At 39.0% G+C, this 21938-nt stretch overlaps 1 protein-coding gene across 4 annotated transcripts in view; it reads right to left on the bottom strand.

Annotated features, from left to right (window-relative positions):
* The window catches only part of GRIK1 (glutamate ionotropic receptor kainate type subunit 1), a gene marked incomplete at its 5' end in the record, with an annotated part of 163673 nt that overhangs the window by 51164 nt on the left and 90571 nt on the right, over window positions 1-21938 (bottom strand). For all 4 annotated transcript variants that reach the window (XM_084532377.1, XM_084532376.1, XM_084532379.1 and 1 more), the window contains 4 exons: window positions 1388-1531; window positions 4867-5040; window positions 6924-6977; window positions 16486-16667. In XM_084532377.1, the coding sequence (XP_084388503.1) occupies window positions 1388-1531; window positions 4867-5040; window positions 6924-6977; window positions 16486-16667 (554 nt within the window). The remainder of the gene's footprint in view (window positions 1-1387; window positions 1532-4866; window positions 5041-6923; window positions 6978-16485; window positions 16668-21938) is intronic.

Below are 21938 nucleotides of genomic sequence, written 5' to 3' on the forward strand. Positions count from 1 at the left end.
ATTCAGGACCCTTGCACTATATTTTCAGCATCACCCAAAATAGGTATGACACCACTGTAGAAATATACAGGTGCATTCACTGTTTACAAAGTCTTTTGCTGATTTTCAATGTGATTGTAATTTATTTATTTTTTTAATGTACCAGAAATTGTATGAATAACACTGCTACCTCATTTAGCTTGTGATTTAGTAAAAGAGCAAAGGTCAATGCTTAGATTTTTGATTTGCTTAGATCAAATCATAGGGGAGGGAGGAAGGGAAAGAGAAGTGAGATCTTTGAGATCTCTGAGATGTTTTTCTCATCTTCTGCTCCTGCTTACAGTCATCTGGATATGGCATGGCTGAGATCAGTGTGAGGGAATGAGGTTTACCGGTGCTGTCTCCTGTGACTGTTCCCTCGATCTGTGTCACAGGCTGGGAAGTATTTCAGTTTTCTTAATTCTTAAGTCAGATGTCTGAGCACTGGGGTGACACTTTTTTTTTTTTTTTGTACTTTCAAGAAGAGAAGCTTACAAGTAAAACTTAAAATCCATAAAACTGTGTGAGGAGAGTGTCAGTAAGTTTCACTGCTTTCTGTGTAGGTGAATTCCTACATTGTAGCCTGCCTATGGCAATTCTAAAATGTTTTCTTGGTTTTGGAGAAAATTACAACAGTTCTTCTACATGTTCTGTAGCTGCCACATGTCCCACCTTTCAGATTGTTCCAAAAATATTCCTGGATTCAGTCATATGTCCTGACATATTACCTTGTGCCAACAGGACCTGTTCTACCTACCCACATGGTAATGAACTTGGCTTTGACAGGAATCCCATTGTCATGGACAAAAACTAAGGTGAAAGATTAAATAGATCTAGGAAACTTCACATAATTTCTCATTTTCATTTCTACACTGTGCTTTAAAGGAAAAGTTTGCATTTAAGACTCACAATAAAGACTGGATATTGTGTTATTGGGTGTACTGCTCAAACAATCTGCAAAACAGCCAGGCTTAAGTGATAAACCAACTCACTTTTCTTTCACTTTCTAGAATGCTTGTTGTTAGTTTTAGAAGTTAGACATCCATAATAAACATTAACCAAGCAAAATCCATGTGAACTCTTATGTCGTATTAGTCTGAGATTTTATCATCGTAGGGTTTAATAACTTCTTTTTTTTTTTTTTTTTTTTTTTGAAAGACCACGTAGAATTGCCACTAAAATGCAGGTCACAACTTTGTGTCTGTAAGTCAACATTTCTCTGCTAGGAAGGTCAAGAAGAATTGAGTTTCTGGGTGCCAGAAATCAGAGGACAGCATATGACAAAGGCACAGGAGCAATAACACAAGCCAGTGTGGTTAAAGAACAGAGGAAGGATTATGCTGTCCATAAGCAGATGGTCTACACTTGCCTCTTTTATCAGATTCATGAATCTGGGTCCAAAACGCCACGGCTTGTGTCTGTGACACTGCAGGGAGCTGACAGTCATTTGGGAGGCACGCTGGGAGGCCACTGCTACCATGTAAACAGCGTCGTACATCAGAGCTGCTTCAGTCTGTGTGAAGAGAAAAAAAAAAAAAACACAAACAAACAAACAAACAAAAACCCATACACAACAGAAAGTGTTTATTTAAAGTTCATCTTTGTGTCCAGTCCCTGCTTTTCTCTACTGACAACCATTCTCCTGAGCTGCTAGTATGGAAGAGGCCTCTGTTTCCTTGTTTACTTCCTTTGCACTCCATGGAAATCTGAGCTATAAGAAAACATGGTGATTTTTTTGTTTGTTTTGTTTTTTGGTTGGTTGTTTGGTTTTTGCTTTTGCAGCTCATTTGTGAGTATTTCCAGATGCACACAGGGAGGAAAACACAGGAAGGAGCTTGCAGGTAGCTGTGTGTCATGGAGAGCAGTTTTAACAAGCCTAAGGTGATACATAGCCCAGGTCCCACCTTTCCAGGAAAATCAGTCCCACCAAGCATCCCAAAGGTATTTATCATTTCTAAATGTCTACTGCCCTCAGAGATCCCAGCTTTTGGCACAAATGGGTGAAATGGCTCTACTGAGCTTTGGCCATAGCAATTCCCCTGCCACACCTGGCATGCCACCTTAGAGGAAGGTGACTTGTCATTTTGACGTGCCTTGGTAATAAAGTTGAACTTCTACATCTAACTTATAGTTGTCTAAGACAGGGCAGATGAAAATACTCCTAAGATACCAAAATATTACTACAGTCATCAGATGCTTGTTACATTTTGTTTTGTTTTGAGAATGGTTTTAGTGGTTTAAAATAATGCCCAGTAAGCCTCAGACAATATCACTCACCTTATCAGCCTTTGTCACTGGGAAGTTTTAGAAAAATCTCACCTTCACCTGCATTGCATTTCAGTGCTCTGGTGTGCGAGGTGGGAATGTCTGTGTTTCACTTAATGCACAGGGATTGTAAAAATGAAGTGCTTACATTTCTTGAAAAGCTACTGAATAATTAAGGAAGGATCTTAAAAAAAGGCAGTAACTGGAGATGAGAAAAACTGGCCTCATTTATATGAACTGCAAAGCTAATCCATTTTTATTCCTTTCCTGTGCAATTCCCTTGGGAAATTAATAGATTTGATTCTTTGTCTGTTTCATTTACCTAAGTACATTACGACAGCATCAGTCTTATCAGCATTGGAAGATTTTGCTGGCAATCAAATGTGATCTGAATTTATCAACTAATCTTAATGTACTGCAGATGAGGAATCGCTCTTGAAACACCCATCAGAATCTGCCTGGAACAATGCTCCCACAACCCAAGCTAATTGAAAATCTTATAAATGACGAGGCAAGAAGGAAGAGACAGCAACAACTGTTCTCAGTGTCAAGAATCTTTAAACAGATACTTGTTGCAAACAGACCCAGTGACTAAAAGCCTGATCCAAAATCCCTCCATGTCAGCGGGAAGTTTTTGATTAATGCCAGTGGACTTGAGATCATTTTCTTTTTCTTCGATGGGAGAGTTGTCCATTCAGGATTGAATATTACATGAGTGATGGTCTGTGTCCAAGTCCTAGTGGTCAGATTCAAGTGGATCTGGAGATGCTTGCTGAAAATGTTTCCATGCATACCTCACTTTGCATTACTACCTGGGACCACCATTGCTTTTACTTGATGACATGGTGCATCCTGCATGGTTGGTATGTTGGGCAGCACTGCCAGGGCTGGCAGTTGGAATCTCATGCAACTTGTTAGTTATCCATCCTGCCATGCAGCAACTGAGAGGTTAGGTTATATTACCTCCTGCACTCATTTGTTTCTGCTCTCATTCTTGTTATGTTTTAGGGCTTGGGGTAGCATTGAGAAAAAAAAGATCACCCCATTTTCTGAAGCAAAGTGCCTATATGTTGACACCTGTGATTCTGCTTAAGAAGAAAGGCACTAAGAGATAGTCCTGGAATTTGTCTTTCTGATTTTGATATTCTGTTTAAATTATTGCAAAGAAATTCTAAGGTATTAGAACAACTATGCCTATGTGTGTAATTTGTGCATAAAGTGGGACATGAACTCAAGACTGCCTTGGTCATGCTCTGCTGACCTCCCACAAGCTCAGATCAGGGTAAAAAATATAGCATGAGTCTGAAAGAAGAAATACTGTAATAACAATAGGACATGTAATCCTGATCTTATAATGTGCAGCTTGTCATAGCCTTACTGTCTAATGAAATATAGCAGTACTGCATCTCCCCATCAAACTGAATAAGCAGAACTTGCTATGAATATTTAAATGATCACATCCAACGAGGAGCATGCTTTCCTTGGTATTCCTGCTGTTTCAGAGCATCAAGGACACTAAAGTATTATAGAGATGAAAAGAAAGGTTTAAGACTCTAGCAAGGACTTCGTTTTTCCTAAAATTCTAGTTTTATACCTAGGTGAATGTAGGTGAATAGCTAGATGTGAATAGCTACTCTTTCATGTCTTGTCTATTTACATCAGAAGCTCCCAGAGAAACTTTTCTCCCCTGCTTTGGATATCAGTAAGCAGAATAACGCTACTGAAAAAGCTCTTTTTTTTTTTTCTTTTCTTTTTTTTTTCTTTTTTTTTTTTTTTCTTTTTTTTTTTTTTTGAAATGCTAGATAGCACACATAATGCATTTCTCTTCAGGATGTCAGGATGCTTCAGAATTTCCCCTGCAATCATCTGCAATAAAGTCTACTTCGTATCACCTCTAACACCATCCAGTATACAAGACACATTATCTTATACTGCAAAAAGATGGCAACCCTTTACCCCACAAACCCAAATGGAGTCACACAGTCTGTGTAATTGTTCCTATTCTCTCCTTTGGTTCATGGGGGAGTGGTAGGCAGGAAATCCTGATTTCCTGGCTTGATGATACCTTTCATTTATCCTTAAATTATATCTTAAGAGCCAGAGTTGCTGTAGATGATGGAAATGAAGGGAAAGGGCACTTTTCCAATTTAGAAATGCTATTAACTGTCCACATGTACAATATCTTTCCCTGCAGGTCATAAATCCTATACCTGCTCTGAAAGTTTTTATTTCCTGTTATGTTCTATACTCCATCCAGAACATTAATGGAGAAATGAGGCAGCAGTATATACATTCAACAACAAAAAGATGAATGGTGTAAGCTGGATGGCACTGTGATGGAGAACTGTTATTCATCCCCAGAGCTTCCCAGCAGTGGCTTGTCACATGGGGAAGTACAACAGTGGTTAATGAGGCAAATGCATTCCTGTGTAGAATCACAGGAGAAGAAATATGTTTTGGGGATTCTGATTTCCAACATTTGCTTTATGAATGGAAATGCTGGTGGAATTGGTTCACCTCCGCTAGTATAGAGTTGTAAAATGTGCTGTAGACATCACTGCATCATAGCAGTCATTCACTTACTGTCATCATGCCATCAAGCAGTCCAGTCTCTGGTTTTGGTGGTGCCTGCAGACGCTCCATTGACCATTTCTCAATGACTGATGAAACCTGGGGATTCTCAATGTTGAGCAGACGAAACCCTGTCATATTTACTCCACTGTATCTGTAGGGTTCCAGGTCTAATGCAAATAGATCCTAAATCATCATTAAGAAAACAAACAAAACCAGATGTAGCATTTTTAAAGATGTTTGGAAGGTACAATTAGGCCAAAACCGTATTTGATTTTTCAATCCAAAGCTTAAGTGTGCTTAAGTGCTGTGTTTTTTTTTGTTTGGTTGTTTGTTTTTTTTCCCCATGTGAACTCTCTGCTTGCCCTCAAAACCTAGTCACGACCACTTGTTATAAATCTGAATAAACCAAAGCTGTGTGAAATTTATGACAAACCACATATCTGTTTTGTTGGAATGTAAAAATCAGTCCCCCACAACAACGTTATTTTGCAACCAACCCGCACAACACTATCTAATTTTAATTTATAACAGTCCTCCAGCAGCACTACAGCTCTGTCAAACCAACACGAGGAATTAGTTGGCCAACGTCGAGCTTATTTCTCAACTTGGGGAAGGAAAATTCCGAGAGATGTCTAGAGCAATACACTTTTTCTGCTTATGAACCCCATTTTTCTCCTGCCTTGCCTGCTTCAGGTGACTCGCTGCCAGTATGCCTAATGGACGTGTCAGACCAGTTCTCAGTAACTCTGTGCACTGCAGTGCTTGGCGTTTACAGGCTGGGAAATAATGGCTATTCTAAATGGCATAATTGTGTGGCGCATTCTGCTGCTAGATTTATCAAGCAGTGGGAAGATGCTAACTGCTTTTTAAAGCCTGAAGGCTGGTTTTTCAAAACAACTTTTTGTTGATCCCGGCAAGCCAGTAAAATGACAAATGTGGTGGTCATGGTTTAATACCACAGTAGCCATGAAAATGTCAGCATTTACAATACCAAAATGCTGAGATACCACCAATGCTGCTTACTGCTTGTTCTAATGTATGCTCCATGCTACCTTCTGTATACTGTTTTTCTTGGTCACCATTATATGTTAGATTCATTGCTATTGTATAAAACAGTATGATCCACATTAAACAGTAAATTTTCACATTTTTCTTGGTGTTAAAATGGGCTCAGAAGAGTGCTATTGCAAACTACTACTTCAAATTCCAAACAGTTTGAGAGTCTTTTCTGACTAATGAATTGATTCGTGGATTCAGAATAAATTTTCACTTCCACATAAAATTTTATATGGAATGGAAATAAAGATTAATCTGATGCACATGAACTGACATAATCCAGATGTCTAGGATTGTTCTAGTAATATTGGCTCTTGGCTGTCTTTCTAGTCTGTCATGAGAATAGATCTTAAACATGGATTAAGTTATATGTGGTATGTATGGTAAAATGTAGGAATAATGTGTCTGAAATGAATATCCATAGATTTTTACTGTAAAATAAAATTTAATGTTTTTATTTTCTTATCAAATTTCCCAAGTGAGATTATAAATATGGGATTTTTTTGTTGTTGTTTTTTTGTTTGTTTGTTTGTTTGTTTTTGTTTTTTTTTTTTTGTTTTTCTATATATATGAGTAAACATTTTAGCTATGACCTGTGCTTGTCCAACATGTGCTAAGACAAAGTACACATCTTAACCCCTGAATTACAGTCTTCTTTTTACATTGTACTCAACAAAAATAGCTTGGAGGGACAGGGTCAATGCAATAGACTGTGGTGGACTTCAACTAGCTAATAATTAGGTGATGCTTTTTAAGCTAGGTAGAGAGAGACTGAAGGGCAAGCTCACATACTGTGCAGGATGGGGGCTGTACCCCACTGCCTGCAGAAGTCTTGATCTCAGCACCACCACAAAACTTTAAACTTGTGACTCCTGGTATACTAAGGAGTGTTAGTACTCATTCTCCAGGGGATTCCTTGAGTAATTGCAATAAAAAACACCGAGGGAAAGGCTTTACTTGGCTTTTCTGCAACATCGAAATTTCACTCCCAAATCTCCAGTGTTTCTTACCAGTGTAGTAAAAAAGTAGTGGTAGTATTCAGTCATCATTCCCATGGAGAGAATCTGTTGAAAGAGATTAAAAGTTGAGTGTACTTTACACTAGACACTTTCAGTATACTCCACTGTCTTTTGAAAAGCACGGATTAATCTGGAACAATACATTACAGGTTATAAAAGCTTGATTACAATAAAATCTACATTTTTCTTCAGGAGCAAAAAATAACATATTTGCATGTAAAAGATGTTTTTATCACCTCTACTCAGGAAAGAGATTAAAGATTGCAAAACTTCTAGGACAAGAAAAATGACTGGCGATAATGAGGAGCTGATTTTTTAAAAGTGAAATTCTTTAGTCTGCAGTTTAGAAGTGTTAAAAGGAAATTTACTAGCAGACAATGGAATTTATAGGAAAAAGTGCTTAGATGCATTATTTTTATTCTACATTACCATGTGAGAACAAGACACTTGGTGAGTGCTCACTGAAGTAAACCAGAAACAAAGAAAATAAGAAAACTTCTTTAAATGCCTTTTGTTCCACCTGGGGAATTCAGGTCTGCGAGAAGTTGTCAAAATAGCTAGTAGGAACGGATTTTGGTTCCGGAATAATTTTCCAGAGTCAGACGTTTTTAAGACGTTTACCTCTGCAAGGTAAGGTGGTGTTTCTGTGGCAAGGATGCCATTTAAATGCAAACTGACTGACAACACTGGGCAGAAAAGGAGGAAGACTTTCTTCCCAGCCCTCACATTGCAGTGGTGCTTTGAGGAAAGTTCTAGGGGGATGTGTTTTTGCTCCAGCTCTTCTCCAAAAATTGTTGAAAATGCTTACATAAGATACCCCTGATCACATGTACGGGGATGCCCTACACTTCCATCACAGCATCACCTATGCTTATCACCACATCCTTGCATGTTGTTACTGTGACGCAAACATTTTGCCCTCTCTGGGATTGTGTGAAGTGGAGGAACAACTGTGAGCTAGGAAACTAGTGGAAAATTCATCGTCGTGACAGAAACACGGGCAAAGGTTAAGTGTTATTCAGTCTGGATCAGAGTAAAGTAAGCACGTACTATTAATAGTGTTTTAGAACACTTTCAGCAGTGCCTGAATAGCTACTTGAAAGACAGGGGAAAATAATATGATTTGGCTTGCCAATATTCTTTGCCTCTGAAAATCAGTTGCGTGATTGTGTATGGAAATTCCTTACATAAAGAAAGGAAAGAACCTGAACCTTTTAAGCTGCAGAAGATAATAATCAGTGTTAATCACAAACAACGAATCCATTTCCAGCCACTAAAAATCAAGCCAGAAGGCAAGTATTTTATTGAAACACTCCATTGAATTTACATGTCAAAATTGCCTTTTTTATTTCTTATTTTATTAATCCTCTTCTCTTCCATTTCTTAGAGTTATTTTATTACCTGTAAAAATGAGCACTCTAGCAATCATGAAGAGTGATGTTCCTTCCCTATTTATGCACAGAAAATGATATATAGCAGCATCAACGTAAACTTCTGCATGCTGTGTTTCCCAGCTGATTTGACTGGACTCAGTTCTGCTCCCTGAAGCAGCTGGATTTCTGTGACTACAGTCCCTACTGTGGGAAGGAGGTGTCAGGTAGGATTTTTATGATGCAGGTTTCTTTTTAGCTGAAACTGTACTAAAATAACCCAATTACTTCATAGGGGGCACAGAGCAGCCGCTCAGTAATAATGATTCATGTGTGGTTTGAACCCAGGTAAACCTCTGGATGCCCAAATTTAGCTGGTCCTCTACAGGAAGTTCATAGTTAGTTCATGGTGCTACATTATTATGAAAGCAAGATTATATTAATAAATGGGACAAGGAAGGATACAAATACACAGATTTAAATTATTGATTCATTAGAGTTTTAATTCTAGCCTGAGATACAAAATCTGACATCAGGTCATTGCACTTCTGTTATCAGAATGTGTAATCTCCAATCTGCCTGTGTAGAAATAGTAAGACAACAGAGGACCAGGACAATGCCAAGTGATATAATGCCTTAAAATACAATTTTAAATTAACTAGAAGTACATATTAGCTAGCAAGATTATAAAGTGTGTAGTGGGGGGGGGGGGGGGTTGGGAAGCATTACTTAGCTTGTGCTGCTGCAGCTACACTGCTCCTGGGTATGCAGCTAGTTAATCCAAGGTAGCCTAGTTATTACTTTCCCCATACAGCCAAGGGCAGTAGCCTGAGAGAGAGGAGTGTTTGTCTCCTGAACACATTTCTGATTAAAACATTTTTTGAAAGTATTGATTCCCAAATAATACACGATAAACTGAGCTGGCAGGACATACACACATGCCTGTGAATAATAATGATTTCAAAAGTCATGCTACAGGACTGTATTTGAAAACAAAACAGAACCAGAACACTTGAAAAAGAAGGGCAATTGCAGCAATTGCATGTGAAAAATGGGATTTGACCAGCAATGTTATCTGCCATAACCAAAATGCAGGTTCACAATGACCAGTGGTGGAAGGGTGTCCTAGATTTGGCATGGACCTGACACCAAGAGTGCTGTGAGAGAAGCTTGCTGAAGCTCTCCCTTCCAAAGAAAGTATTGCAACCACCCAGAAAAGCTTAACCAACATGTCATTTTTGTACTTTCTGTATTAATAATGACTCAATTAGGATGTGAAGCTACAGATAGCTGGAAGGAAGCTCATAAGTGGCACACATGCAATAATAATGTCCTTTTCTGGCTAAGGAATCAGCACTGATTCTGGATCTGTCCCAGGCTGGCCTCTGATTTGCCACTGATCTCTGGCCTCTCATTTAGCACTGGTCACATGAACAAGCTTCACTGGTTGTCCTCCCCTCTAACACTCGTTAACAATGATAATTAGTTAACAGGTACATAGCACTTTTCTGTGACTTGCGAATTAGATTTGTAGATTGACCTAAATAGGGTGCTTTTTATTCACAGATATGAAAGGATTTGCAATAATAATTTATTTCTCTTCTAGAGTAGCATTGTTGCTAAGTAAAATTTCCAGTGAATGGATGGATTTTATAATAGTATTGAATGCCCACTCTAAAAGATGGTATTAGGAAGACAGAAAATGAAGGCAAGTTAAAGCAACAGCGAGAGGAATGTTGGCTATTGTGCTGAAGACCCAAAAGCAGTGCCTTAATGACTCGGATGCTCCCATTAGTGTAATTAGAAAAGTTGCACTTGTGTGCTCTCAGCAGCAAGGACTGATTTCCTGCTCTCTGCAACACAGCAGATATAGGGGCTGCAGATTCCAGGAACTACCAAGAGACAGACAATAGTAAAAGCATGGTAGGAACAAAGATCCCTTTCAGACTGGGACACCTGAATAACCTGGCAAAGCAGCTGCACAGGCTCTTCCCACAGAGCAAGCGCCCTCCCCACTTCAGAAAATGAGAACAGCCCAGAAGATACAAGGGAAGGCAACGAGATTCGGTTTTGTGTATATAGCTGTCCATAAGAAACTAGAATGGAATGTCATTACATATTCCTATTTAAATAACATTGTGTGCAATTAGTTAAATAATTATGCATCTGATATAAATGTCTTATTTAAATAATAACAGCTTTTACTTGCTGTGGAACTTAGCTGAATGTAAATTAGTGAAACCAGGATAAAATACTCTGCATTCTCCTTGCAGATCTCCTTCCCATCCAGTCCTGTATAAAATCTGTTCTTTAGCCAAACCCAGATATGGGTTATTGTGGTAAATGAGATAAAGAGACTTCCATCTCTAACTATCCATTTCAAATAGGATGTTTGCACTTATGTGTAGCAGACCTGTGCTTTTAGCTGTAGTTCATGAACTACAGTGTGAATCTGAACAAGCATCAATGATCAAAATATATATGTCAAGTGGACAGAGGCTGTATCAAAATATAATCTCATATGTCTGTAAATTTCTTTGGGTTCCTTGTTCTTGGCTTGCATTATATCTCAGCTCTAACCTCTGTTCATTCGTATTGTGAAAAAAAAAATTAAAAAAAATCTCCTCATTTAGAGCTAGTCTCAGTCTTCCTTCAAGGAGGGCTGTAACCAGACTAATGGAACCGCATCAGATACTTCACTTACTTTCATTTAGCATTTTCCTCACTCATGCTATTATTCAATTTCATGAACATTAAATGAATGCATTTCATTATCCAATTAATTAGTACCACCACTATGTTCTAGGATCAGCAAGATATGCCATGATGAATAAAGTCTCTCTGCCTCCTAGCCTCTAAAATGTTCAACATAAAAGCACTGTGCTTACTGTGCTTTCCTGGACTTCACGCAGGCAGCTTTAATTGTTCCTGACTGGAAACCTTCCATGTAACCTACGTCACACATCCACAGCATCAATCCAGCTTGAAGTGGTAAAAAGTTCCTCCAACATGGACATGAGTCATGTCAAGAAACAAGCCATACGTTTCCCAGTATTGGAGTCCAGGTGTAAAAAAGGCCCATAGAAATAGGACAAAGTGAAAACATTGGCCCAGGGGCCCAAAAAGCTGTGGCTGGCTCCTTATGCTTCCTGAAGAGATCCCAGAGAGGTTGGGCAGTGACATTGTCTTTGAAGCTCTGGTGTGGACATAGTCTCACAGTACAGACTGAAAACACATCATCACTTTGAAAGTTCACTTGAATTTGCACCATCCACTGAAGTTTCCAAGGCAGCAAAGAACAACTACATGTGCAAGAAGTATGGGTGGTGGTACTGCAAATAGTTTGATAGCATGGCTAACAAGAACAGAGAAACAGAAGATTCAGAAAAGCAGAGTTATGATGAGAGAGAGAGGAGAACCAGTGAGATGAATATCTCTGCTTCTCACACTGGGGTGTGGGGGTCACCTGGGAGGATCTGCCACAAGTATTTCTTCAGCAGCAGTGAGAACAGGATAATCCTGCCTTTTCATAGCAGATAGTAGGCTTCAGCCTCTCTGACAAGCTAATGGAAGGAGCATACTTTGGAACTGAAATTTTATATTCTCACAGTTATTTTACTTAGAATGTGTACAATGGTGACAAAGTTTTTGCGCTTCTGTAGGAACCACATTAGTTATTTTGCTCTTTGTCACGTAGAGAAAGTGAACACAGAAGTCTTTATAAAATGTTTTATGAGTCTTAAACCTGATTAAATATGCTTTACGTTTTATAAAATTTATTTTAAAGGTGTGGAGGAAGGAGTAGATAATTTAAGGCTAGTAGCAACATAATTTATGAGATGTGAGTTTGCCTAACAGTAAAATCTATGCCAACTACTGGTGTGTTATAAGAGTAAATTGAAGGTTAACCCTAACAACTTAACCTCTTGAACAAAGTTCCTGATACGAAAAGACAAAATCAAGAAAAAAAAGATACAGTAAGTGCAGAATATATTGGAAGATTTGCACCCAAAACAGATCGCTGTTTGCAATAACTAGAATTAACTGACTTGTGCGATTGCTTACCTAGTCTAGACCAGCACTATATCTCTGTCCACAGAATATTTCAGGTGAGTGCTGTAAACACCAGGTTTTTCCCTAAAAAAAAAAGTGTTTCTAAATTCCTCATGTAATTGATTCAGTCCTGTTGGTCTTAGGCACATTTGGAAGGTGCCTTATTACCTCATGCTCTCAGGGATGTCTGTTATGGGGCTTGGAAAGACAGGAGATGCTATGCACCCTTGCAGCAGGGCAAGATAGGCACAGTTTTAAACAACCTGGGTGGCTCCTACAGAGCTTGAGCAGATCCTGAGCTGGGTCTTTGGACATCACAATTCTACCCTTAGAAACCTCAGCTGCACTTAGCTCCTGCTTTCAGCACCTGACTCTCTACTAGATCTTGCTGCTTGTCAGAACATTTGTTCAATCTTTATGAATTTTAAAGCTCCAGTAACCAATATTTTCAAATAGGCTATGGGAGTGACAGACCAGCTAAAACTTTTTCCATCAGCTCTGCTGGTGCAGTACATCTCGTTTGAAAACTCTGCTGGTGTAATGTTTTGGCTCATGTAATTTCAGATACCCTGATGCCTGTGGGATGGGTCACTTTGGGCAGCAGATGTGCTGGTTTGGGAGGTTACCTGTCTGCCTGGTACCAGCAACAGAGACGGAAACCTCCTTTAGCCACCATACACCAGCCACACGAAGTTGCCAGCCCTCAGGAAGGAATATGGAAAAAAAAAAAAAAAAAAAGTAACGATTGGAAAAGTCAGTAATTAATAATCACAATTTCTGTTTACTCCTTCGAAATGCGGATGATGGAAGGGCCAGGTCTCATTAACCTGGTCAGGGACTGTGAAAGGCTGGGCTCTCTGCAGCATGTCAGAGAGAAGGGAAAATGTGTGAGATTAGGGAATAGGTTATTCAGCGGCTTGCAGGCTTTGTATTTTGTTTAAATTAGGTTATTGATTCTCCTGTTCTTGTGCACAAGGAAGAAGAGTGGTTCGATGGCATTTTAGTTGAAGCTATAAATAAGCAAAACATAGTCCCATTTAAGAGAAGAAATCTGTCTTTTGTGCTGGTTTGTAAACAAAACTCAAAGGAGGCAAGTGAAGAGGTCACCTCCTCATGTCCCAAACCTGGTAACGCAACCGGTCCAGGCAGCTCCATGCTGCCAAACACAGCTCCATAAGCTGACACTTTCAGGACATAAATTTCTGATATGCTAATCCTTTCAGTCCCAGAAAGAGCTTGTGGGTATCCCTTGCCCCCCTGTCCCAGCAAAAAAGCTGTGCCACAGCCGGTGTTCTCCACACACTGGTGTGAGCAGCCCCTCCTTGGAGAGCCACTGGTGCTGAGTTGTAGCTTGGAGGCAGGGAAGAGGTGGCCTTTTGCCTCTTCCCCAGCCTAGGTGAGGCTTGGAGGAGGTGAGGGATGCTGCCTGCCTGAGGTGGGGGGTGCTTAAAGGAGATGAAGCCAAAGCTGGTAATGAGGGGACACCCTTCGGCTTGGAGGGGGGAGATGCAGACCCTTGTGCAACCTGGTGAACCTGGGCAGACTTGGAGGGTGAGCAGGATGCAGGAACCTTGCATTTCATAAGGGATGGAGGACACATGCCAGTGTGACCCTGCTGCAGTTTTAATCTGTGAAATATCATTCCCACCCCAACTGGCTACACATTTACACCACCCTAATTTGTCTTCTGTATGGGCTACCAAGCATTTACGACATTACTGTAAATACAGTGGTCAGACAATAAATTGTTGCTTTGGGGACTGCTTTAGGTGACCATTGGCTGAATTTAATGACAGTATGTGTTTTTTGCTGCTAACATTAAAGAGTTTTCTTAAAATAATTTCTACAGTATTCTCTTTAATATATTGTTGCAATTCAGTGTAAATTTATATAGAGGCTTCTGTGTGCAGGGATGAGAATATGAACCATGGTACTTCAGGCAGCTGACCTACAAACAGATGATCCACACATGAATTCAGAGCCCTCCACACCTTTGCATTTCACAGCTGCCTTTGGCAGTGAGGAATATCAACACCTGAGTTACTGCTGCCATCAACTAGATGCAGCCACAGAAGGATCTCATACAAGACATTTTCCTTTTCTTTCTCGCCTATATTTATGATGCTTCCTTTCCTGCAGCTTTGACCTACAGGTGTACCTCCCTTAATTTTCCTGTTTTCTTCCACACTGCCATTCACCATCCTCCTCTGGTCTCTTAAGGCATTGGAGAGCATTATCTGTATTTGCAGCCTGTCAGTTGTCTCCCCCGATCCATTTCCCACACAAACTGTTCTGTCACTTTGCCCTGTCTTAGTGCATCTTTTAGCACTTCCTCTTCTTCTTTTGACACTAAGGTTATTTATTTATATATATATATATATATATATTTTTTTACACTCAGTCTGGTACATTTGAAGCTCTGTGCCTCCCGCGGTGTGCCAGACATCTGCACTTTCTTCTTGCAGATCCCTGAAAATCCATGCTGTCAGTTCCCCCACAAATCGTATTTGGGAGCAGCTTGTTCCTGCTGACATGTTTTAATATTTTTGGACAGCCCTCCAGCAAGCAAAGTGCAGCTGGACAGACAGCAGCCTCCAGACAGCAGCTCTCCTACCCACCCCTCTTCTCACATAGAGCTGCATGTTGCAGTGTGCTCCCTATCAGGTGAGAGAGCAGCCAAGTGACTGCATACCCTGCCCTTGCTCTTTCCTCATGTTCCCAACATCATGCCTACATCTGGTCCCACTGTAAATACATAACTTGCATGGAGAAAACCCTAAAATATAGTACAGATCAACTTTCCTGACTGCAATAAATTCAACCCCACCAGCTCACAGGAACTTGTGTACCTGCTCTCAGCTGTGTTGCTCAGCTGATTAAGGACACCACCCTGCAAGTCTGTATTGACAGCACCAAGAGTCTCCAGCATGTAGACAATGGTTTCAGGCTCTGCAGACAAATGCATCCAGTAAGTTGGCTTACCCACTGACACATATTGCTACTCTAAATAATATAAATATTTCAGCCATGGGATGGAAACATTAGGTCCCAACTTTTATGGGACAGTGCATCCTTGTGCGTTTAGATCAGTGGAACTTCTCCTGGTGGTCTCCTGTGATCAATGTTTCCCATTAGACCAACTGAGAATAACCGAAAAATAAATTAAAAAAAAAATTCCAAATCTACAACTGCAGCAAAAAAAGGGAAACACTCTTCCCAACACATTACTTGCTTGGTATTATTGTCTACAGGTCAATGAATTGCAGAAGCTGGTGCTTTAGACTTTGATTGTCTGGAAAAATATAGTAAGTGACAATAGCAAATTCTAATTTGCACCACTCTTTGTGTGCCCCTGGTAATGTCCCAACCCATTAACATCAGGCTTTGTGGTGCTTGTCCTTGCCTTGTGTGACTATCCAGCTCTAGCATTTAGGTCAGGGCTATGGAAACCTTGAACAATAGCCTCCTTCCTCTTTTAAAGTACACATTTTTCCTCTGTTAATGTCTCCACTCCATCTTCTTGCTGCACCAGAGTTTGAAATGTAATGAGGTGGTGCCAGTAGACCACATATTGCTTTGTTATGGGCATGTGAATGCAGAGCTGTGCTATTCTCTGCAGTGGATTAATGCCCTGTTGTTACAGTCAGTGCTGAACTTGATGTGCAGCCTCTGAAGAGGCAATAGCTTGACGTGAGCCACTCTCTAAGCACTCCAAATGGGTCTCTTTCATTTTTTATTTATTTATTTTTTTTTTTTTTTTGTGGGGGAAGGCATATAAACTGTATCGATTAAACTAAGACAACCTAAAATAAATGCAACAATCTTCCTAGTCAAGCAGAACCTGAAGTATGAAACAGAAATGCATATTTCCTTCTGCTGGATATTTACAGGCTTCTCTTTAGACATCAATACTGCTGCTGGTTCTGTGAAGCCCTGTGAAGCCCTGAAATCTTGAGTACTCAGAAATTGCTGCACATTTTCTAGCAGTTTCTGTCCCTGATATTAACTAGTCTATGGCTGAACTGAAAACTGATTCAACTTTAGTGTTTCCCACAAAATGAAAACCAGATAGGCTGATGACTTTCAGGATACAAAATGAATGCTGTGTGTTTTTACTCCCTTCCCCTTACCTGCTTAAGGATTTCTGCTGCTGTTTCGTGTGAGCAATCAAATATCACGTAGAACTCCTTGCCCTTCTTCATCTCCTTGAGTAAAGGCCTGGCATCTTTATTCCCAGAGGGCAGCTGACGGATTTTGATTTTAATGTTGTATCTAGAAGGGGCTTTGATGAGCTCCTGCAGTCGAATTAGACCTGAAAGATGATATGCAATTATACAACTAACTATTATGTGCAGGGAGTATTTATTGTCACTTAAAAAGGGTCTCTTATCAGTCCTAACATATTTCACATATCTAAAGGATAAGTTGTTAACCTCATATTTTCCAGCTTCAGACTGATATAGTTATAGATTTTCCTTTTCATGATTACATTTCGCCTCAGCAACTAAATACTCTGAAATCTATTTGGAATTTGTTGACTCTAGGATATGTTTGTATTGATGCAACATTGATACCGTACATTGCAAAAAAAATAATATAATTCTTCTTTGCTGGCAGCTAATTATTATTTCTTATTATTATATAAGAACCTCCTGATTAAACAAGAAAACCTTACTATCTTTCCTGGCTAATATAGGGCATGAGCAAATGAGGAGAGACTGAGGGAGAAAAGTTTCCAATGGCAATGTTACCCTAAGTGAGCAACAAGTTGTTAACCTGAGCTAGTGATTAACCTGAGTGCCACTTAACAATAATTATTCTTAATAGGCATCCATATGGCTTTCATTGTCCTCATTTCAGCATACATTGCAATACCCTAGAGAGGGGAACGTTATTTTTTCCTTATCATCAGTTTAGAGACAAAAAGCTCGAGGACATAGTGAAATTAAATGACTTGCTTAAGGTCACTCAGCAAGTCTGAGATCTTCTAAAGAATTGAAATACTTTGATATCTAACTCTATATCTGTAAACACAAGAACATGATTTCTAAGACTATGTCTTCAGCTGGTAGAAATCTACAGGGCTTATTTGAAGTCAGTGGAGCTCAACCAGCTGAAGATTTGTCCAAGTATTTAAACACAGTGCAATTCTACTAGCTAATTCAGCACTCCTATGTAATTTGTACTGCCTCCAAAAACAAAGTAAGATAGTTAAGAGTTCTTTGAGGTGTGTGATTACAATTTCTTTCTCATTACCCATGAACTTAATTTTCCCACCAAAAAAAAAAAGCCCATGATCTCCTGCTGAGTGAAAGTAAAAGGCTGCCTTAAAAATCTGTATAGGGAGAGAGAATACGAGCAAGAAGCACTTCTTAAACAAAAATCAAAAAATGATTAATATGAAAAAAAGTCATTGCTCTCTTGCTGGGTGTGGGTATATGTTTGTCTTGTTCATGAATGTCCTTGTCTGAATGATCCAATGGTACATATAAGGCAATATGAAGGATCACTATTTCTTCTGAGGTTAGCGAGTTATTGCTAAGTTGGCTATTGGTTGTTGGCTTTCACTGTTGATTTTCAGTCAATTTATTGGCAATGGTTTTTGAAAAAAAAGTCTTTGTCTATGCCTGCAATACTGGGTCTGTTCTTCGGAGGTCTTCAAGTATCAACAATCAATACAGAATATTAAGCATTATGACTATTCAAATGTAAATTACTGCACACACTGTGAGATCGGAACCTGGCTGGTAGCCAGCCTGTGTAAATATGAAACAATTTGAACTCATTATTATGAGAGTGGAGCTCATGCTTCCAACACTGATTAACAAGTAGGAGAGTTTATGCAATCTGTCTGTAAAGCTGTAACTTGCCTGTATCATACATTCAAGTGCACTGCTGTTGACTGCAGTGCCTCAGACACTATCACAAACAGCGACTCTCAGAGGAAAAAATGAGTTTGGGGATGGGGAGAGGAATGCAGGAAATCTTGCATTTAATTCACAGCAACAGATTGAGTGTTATATCTCTTTCCAGAATCAAAAAGTACTTAGCTGCCAGTATGGTGTAACTGCGAGAGCTGAAGAATATTAAAATACCTGCTTCAGTCACATACCACTTGGAATTGCACTTCCCATCACTTCCTACTGCAACACCGAATGAAAGCAAAGTCTGGTTACAGTGTACCAAAGAAACCAAAGAAACATTTAGGTGTGAAAAGTATGCAGGTATTTTCTTGGAGGACCAGACAAAAGCCTGAAGCTGCTGATTGCCATCATAATCAATAACTACGACAAATAACCATCAGTATTCTCATCTTCCTCTTTTTCCTACTCAAGAACTTCAAAGCCTTGGACGTACTATCACCAAGATTTGACTTGTGACATATCTTAAACATTAAGAGCTTAATCTGACTCCCAGGGAACAGGGATAAAGGCCTGGGCAAGTATGGTTTAGCGGAGGACTTGCTAGTGTTAGGTCAGAGGTTGGACTCGGTGATCTTGGAGGTCTCTTTCAACCTAAATGATTCTGTGATTCTGTGAAGTGCAGCACTTAGAACAGTCACTTTTCTCTTGCTTGGTATGACCATACACCCAGTTAGGAGGCATTAGTGACTCCCCACAAGGCTGGGAAGAAAGTAGTGGTTAAGATGGGAAGGGGTCAGAAGAGACATATCCTGTGCATTGGTTTACCCTCTGCAAAGTGGATGATACGGCCTAGACAATGTTGCAGGACTGTGCTAGAGCAGGAACTTGAGTAGGACAAATACTGTTTTAGAATATGGACAGGTGGAAGCTGTGAGTCTGGGTGTGAACTTCAAAGAGCCTGAAGGAGGTATCAGCCAATTCTATTGAGAGGAAAAGCTCTTTAGAACTTGAAAATAAAAGCTGTAGGGATGGAAGCCCGACTTGTATCACTAACTTGTTTGGGTTACTGTCTGTATTCTTCCGTCTTTTATCCAGACAGCTGAACACCCTTTTCCTTTGGAAACAGTGTTGTGAATTTTCTCTAGCATTGATGGATTCAGTACTCTTCCAACTTGTCTTTTAGTGGTTTGAACAAGAGAAATGGTTTGCTCTGACACTTAAGTAAAATGTTTCAATATGTGAAAGTCTTTGAATATTTCATATAAATTTGTAATGTCTAGAACTACTGCAAGTTGTGATTGACATTTTTAGGAGTTCAAACACGCCTAACATGAACATAATATTCCAACAGGCAAATAGTCATAGACACTGGTGGTAAGTATGGTAGTGTGTGTCAGTAGAAGTTGTTCAAGATGTTCATCTCCTCCTTCCTCCACCTTCCCCTCCTTTTTTTAATAATAAAACTGTGTAGCTAATTCAATCATATTTTAAAAATATTAAGAAAAGTTTTTACTACTATGGGAGAAAGTACTTATTTTTTATTAGAAAACTGTGTTAGGATTAGCCAAGTTTGATATCTCTTGTCACTGTGCAAGTTCAAACAAAACAAATTCAGTAAGAATTCAAATTTTGCGCAGTGCAAACAGATCAAACCGATATGACAGAAAGATTTAGTTCCTCTAAATCTTAAAAAAAAAAAAAAAAAAGAAAGAGAGAGAGAGAGGGAGGGAGGGAGGGAGGGAGGGAGGGAGGGAGGGAGGGAGGGAGAAAGAAAGAAAGAAAGAAAGAAAGAAAGAAAGAAAGAAAGAAAGAAAGAAAGAAAGAAAGAAAGAAAGAAAGAAAGAAAGAAAGAAAGAAAGAAAGAAAGAAAGAAAGAAAGAAAGAAAGAAAGAAAGAAAGAAAGAGAAAAGGAAAAAAGGTAGGAGAGCTCTGTAACAAATAGGGAAAATCAGTGATTCTTACATAAGATGAGGAAATTGATGTGGCTGCCCTTCTCAGTATCTGGTAGGTTAAAATTATTGAATTCAGGAAAGGTGGAGTAGATGAGAGACAGAGACAAACCTGCACTGAACAACTATTATTGTTTGAGTTTTTGATAACAGGCAAAGTTATGTGTCTGTTACAGATCAATGTGTGAAATAACAATGTACAGAAGTGGGATATTGGAAAGGATATATTAAAAATCACTGAATCTAACCAAAGTACAGGATACATACCCAGTTCTAGCATGTGGAAAGACAAACAACAGTTTATGGTACTGAAGTTTGGAAAATGCAGTGATCAATGTATCATAAACTTTTCTGCAAGGATTTGTTAGATTGTCTTTAAAGTTCTGGAGACAATTCCTTGTCTTACCTAGGCAGGAAATTGCACTTGATATAAAATAACTCTTTTTAATTAATACCCAGAATAAAGGTAGATTATGGCCTGGGTACTCTAAGAATAAATTGGATTATGCTTAACATGTAAAAATGAAGGAGCAAATATTTGCTTGGGAGTCTTATTTTTTTGCTTAGGAGTCTTATTTTTCATTAGTATAGGAAAGCTATAGGTAATAGGGAGTGGGGTGAGAATTTTCAGAGAGATCTTATTCTATAGCCCAAAGACATTAATTTACTATCAAGAAAGACAGTAAAAAAAGTTACAGTTGAAAAACAGTTGGATTACAAAAACTGACGGGAAGTAGCGTTTGAGATAAGAAGGGTAGACATAAGTGATTTGGATCCTTTAGAAGCCCAAGCTCATTCAAATGAGGTAATTTTCTAATTTTATTTTTTTTTTAATCATTGCTTAGTCCAAACTTGTAACTGTATTTCTCTTGATGGATGTGTCCATTCAGCAATGAAACCCATAACTATAGGAAGTGAAGAGAAACATCAGCTTGGCAAACAGGCACAATTTTGCAGCCTCTCTACCAGAGGTGGCTGTGATGGCACGTGGGCTTGGAGCAATCCTGTAGTGTGAAGGATAAAAGCAGGATCCCCTCAGTCTTCAGAGTAGACTCTTATGGATCATTGCAAGTTCACTGTTACAGCTATGAGTTCATTGTTTGTTTAGAAATGCAAGTGCACTTACAATTAGCTTCCAAGCTAATTGTAAAAATATATATATATTTTTATATATATATATTTTTTTGTAAAAATATATATATATATTTTGTATATAAATTGTAAAAATATATATATATATATATATTTTTTTTTTCTTCTTGTAGTATAAAAATGTCAAACATGAGAAATAAAAAGAAGAGCCTGAGCTAAATGGTGCCAATCTATACCAAAATCCAAATACTCTTTATAGTGATCAAAATTGACCTGTTTACTTTCCTGACTCCATGTTAATAAGATGATTGATGGTTAATTTACTTTAGAAATATCTCTACAAATGAAGTCTCTTTAATATCAATCATTTTTGTAACTGAACATGTACACAGCACCTAGTGTTTTTAAATGTTAACTTGATAATGGAGTGGGCTGAAAAAGACCTTTATTTATTTACCCCTAAGTATATTTTGGCATATAGGGCTATGAGTCCATAAGAATCCTGCTGAGCTAAACCATCTTAACACGAATGCAGGAAGATTGCTACTGTAAGCCCAGCCTGACTTGCTCTTCTACCTCCAGCACTCTGGTATACACTGCAACTCTAAGGTGATCAGAATATTTCCACTGAAACCTGCCTCCTGGATCCAGGAAGGGATGTTCTTTTTTTGTGCTGTC

The sequence above is a fragment of the Aythya ferina genome (genome assembly GCF_964211825.1).
Source record: "Aythya ferina genome assembly, chromosome: 1".
Taxonomy (NCBI): Eukaryota; Metazoa; Chordata; class Aves; order Anseriformes; family Anatidae; genus Aythya; species Aythya ferina.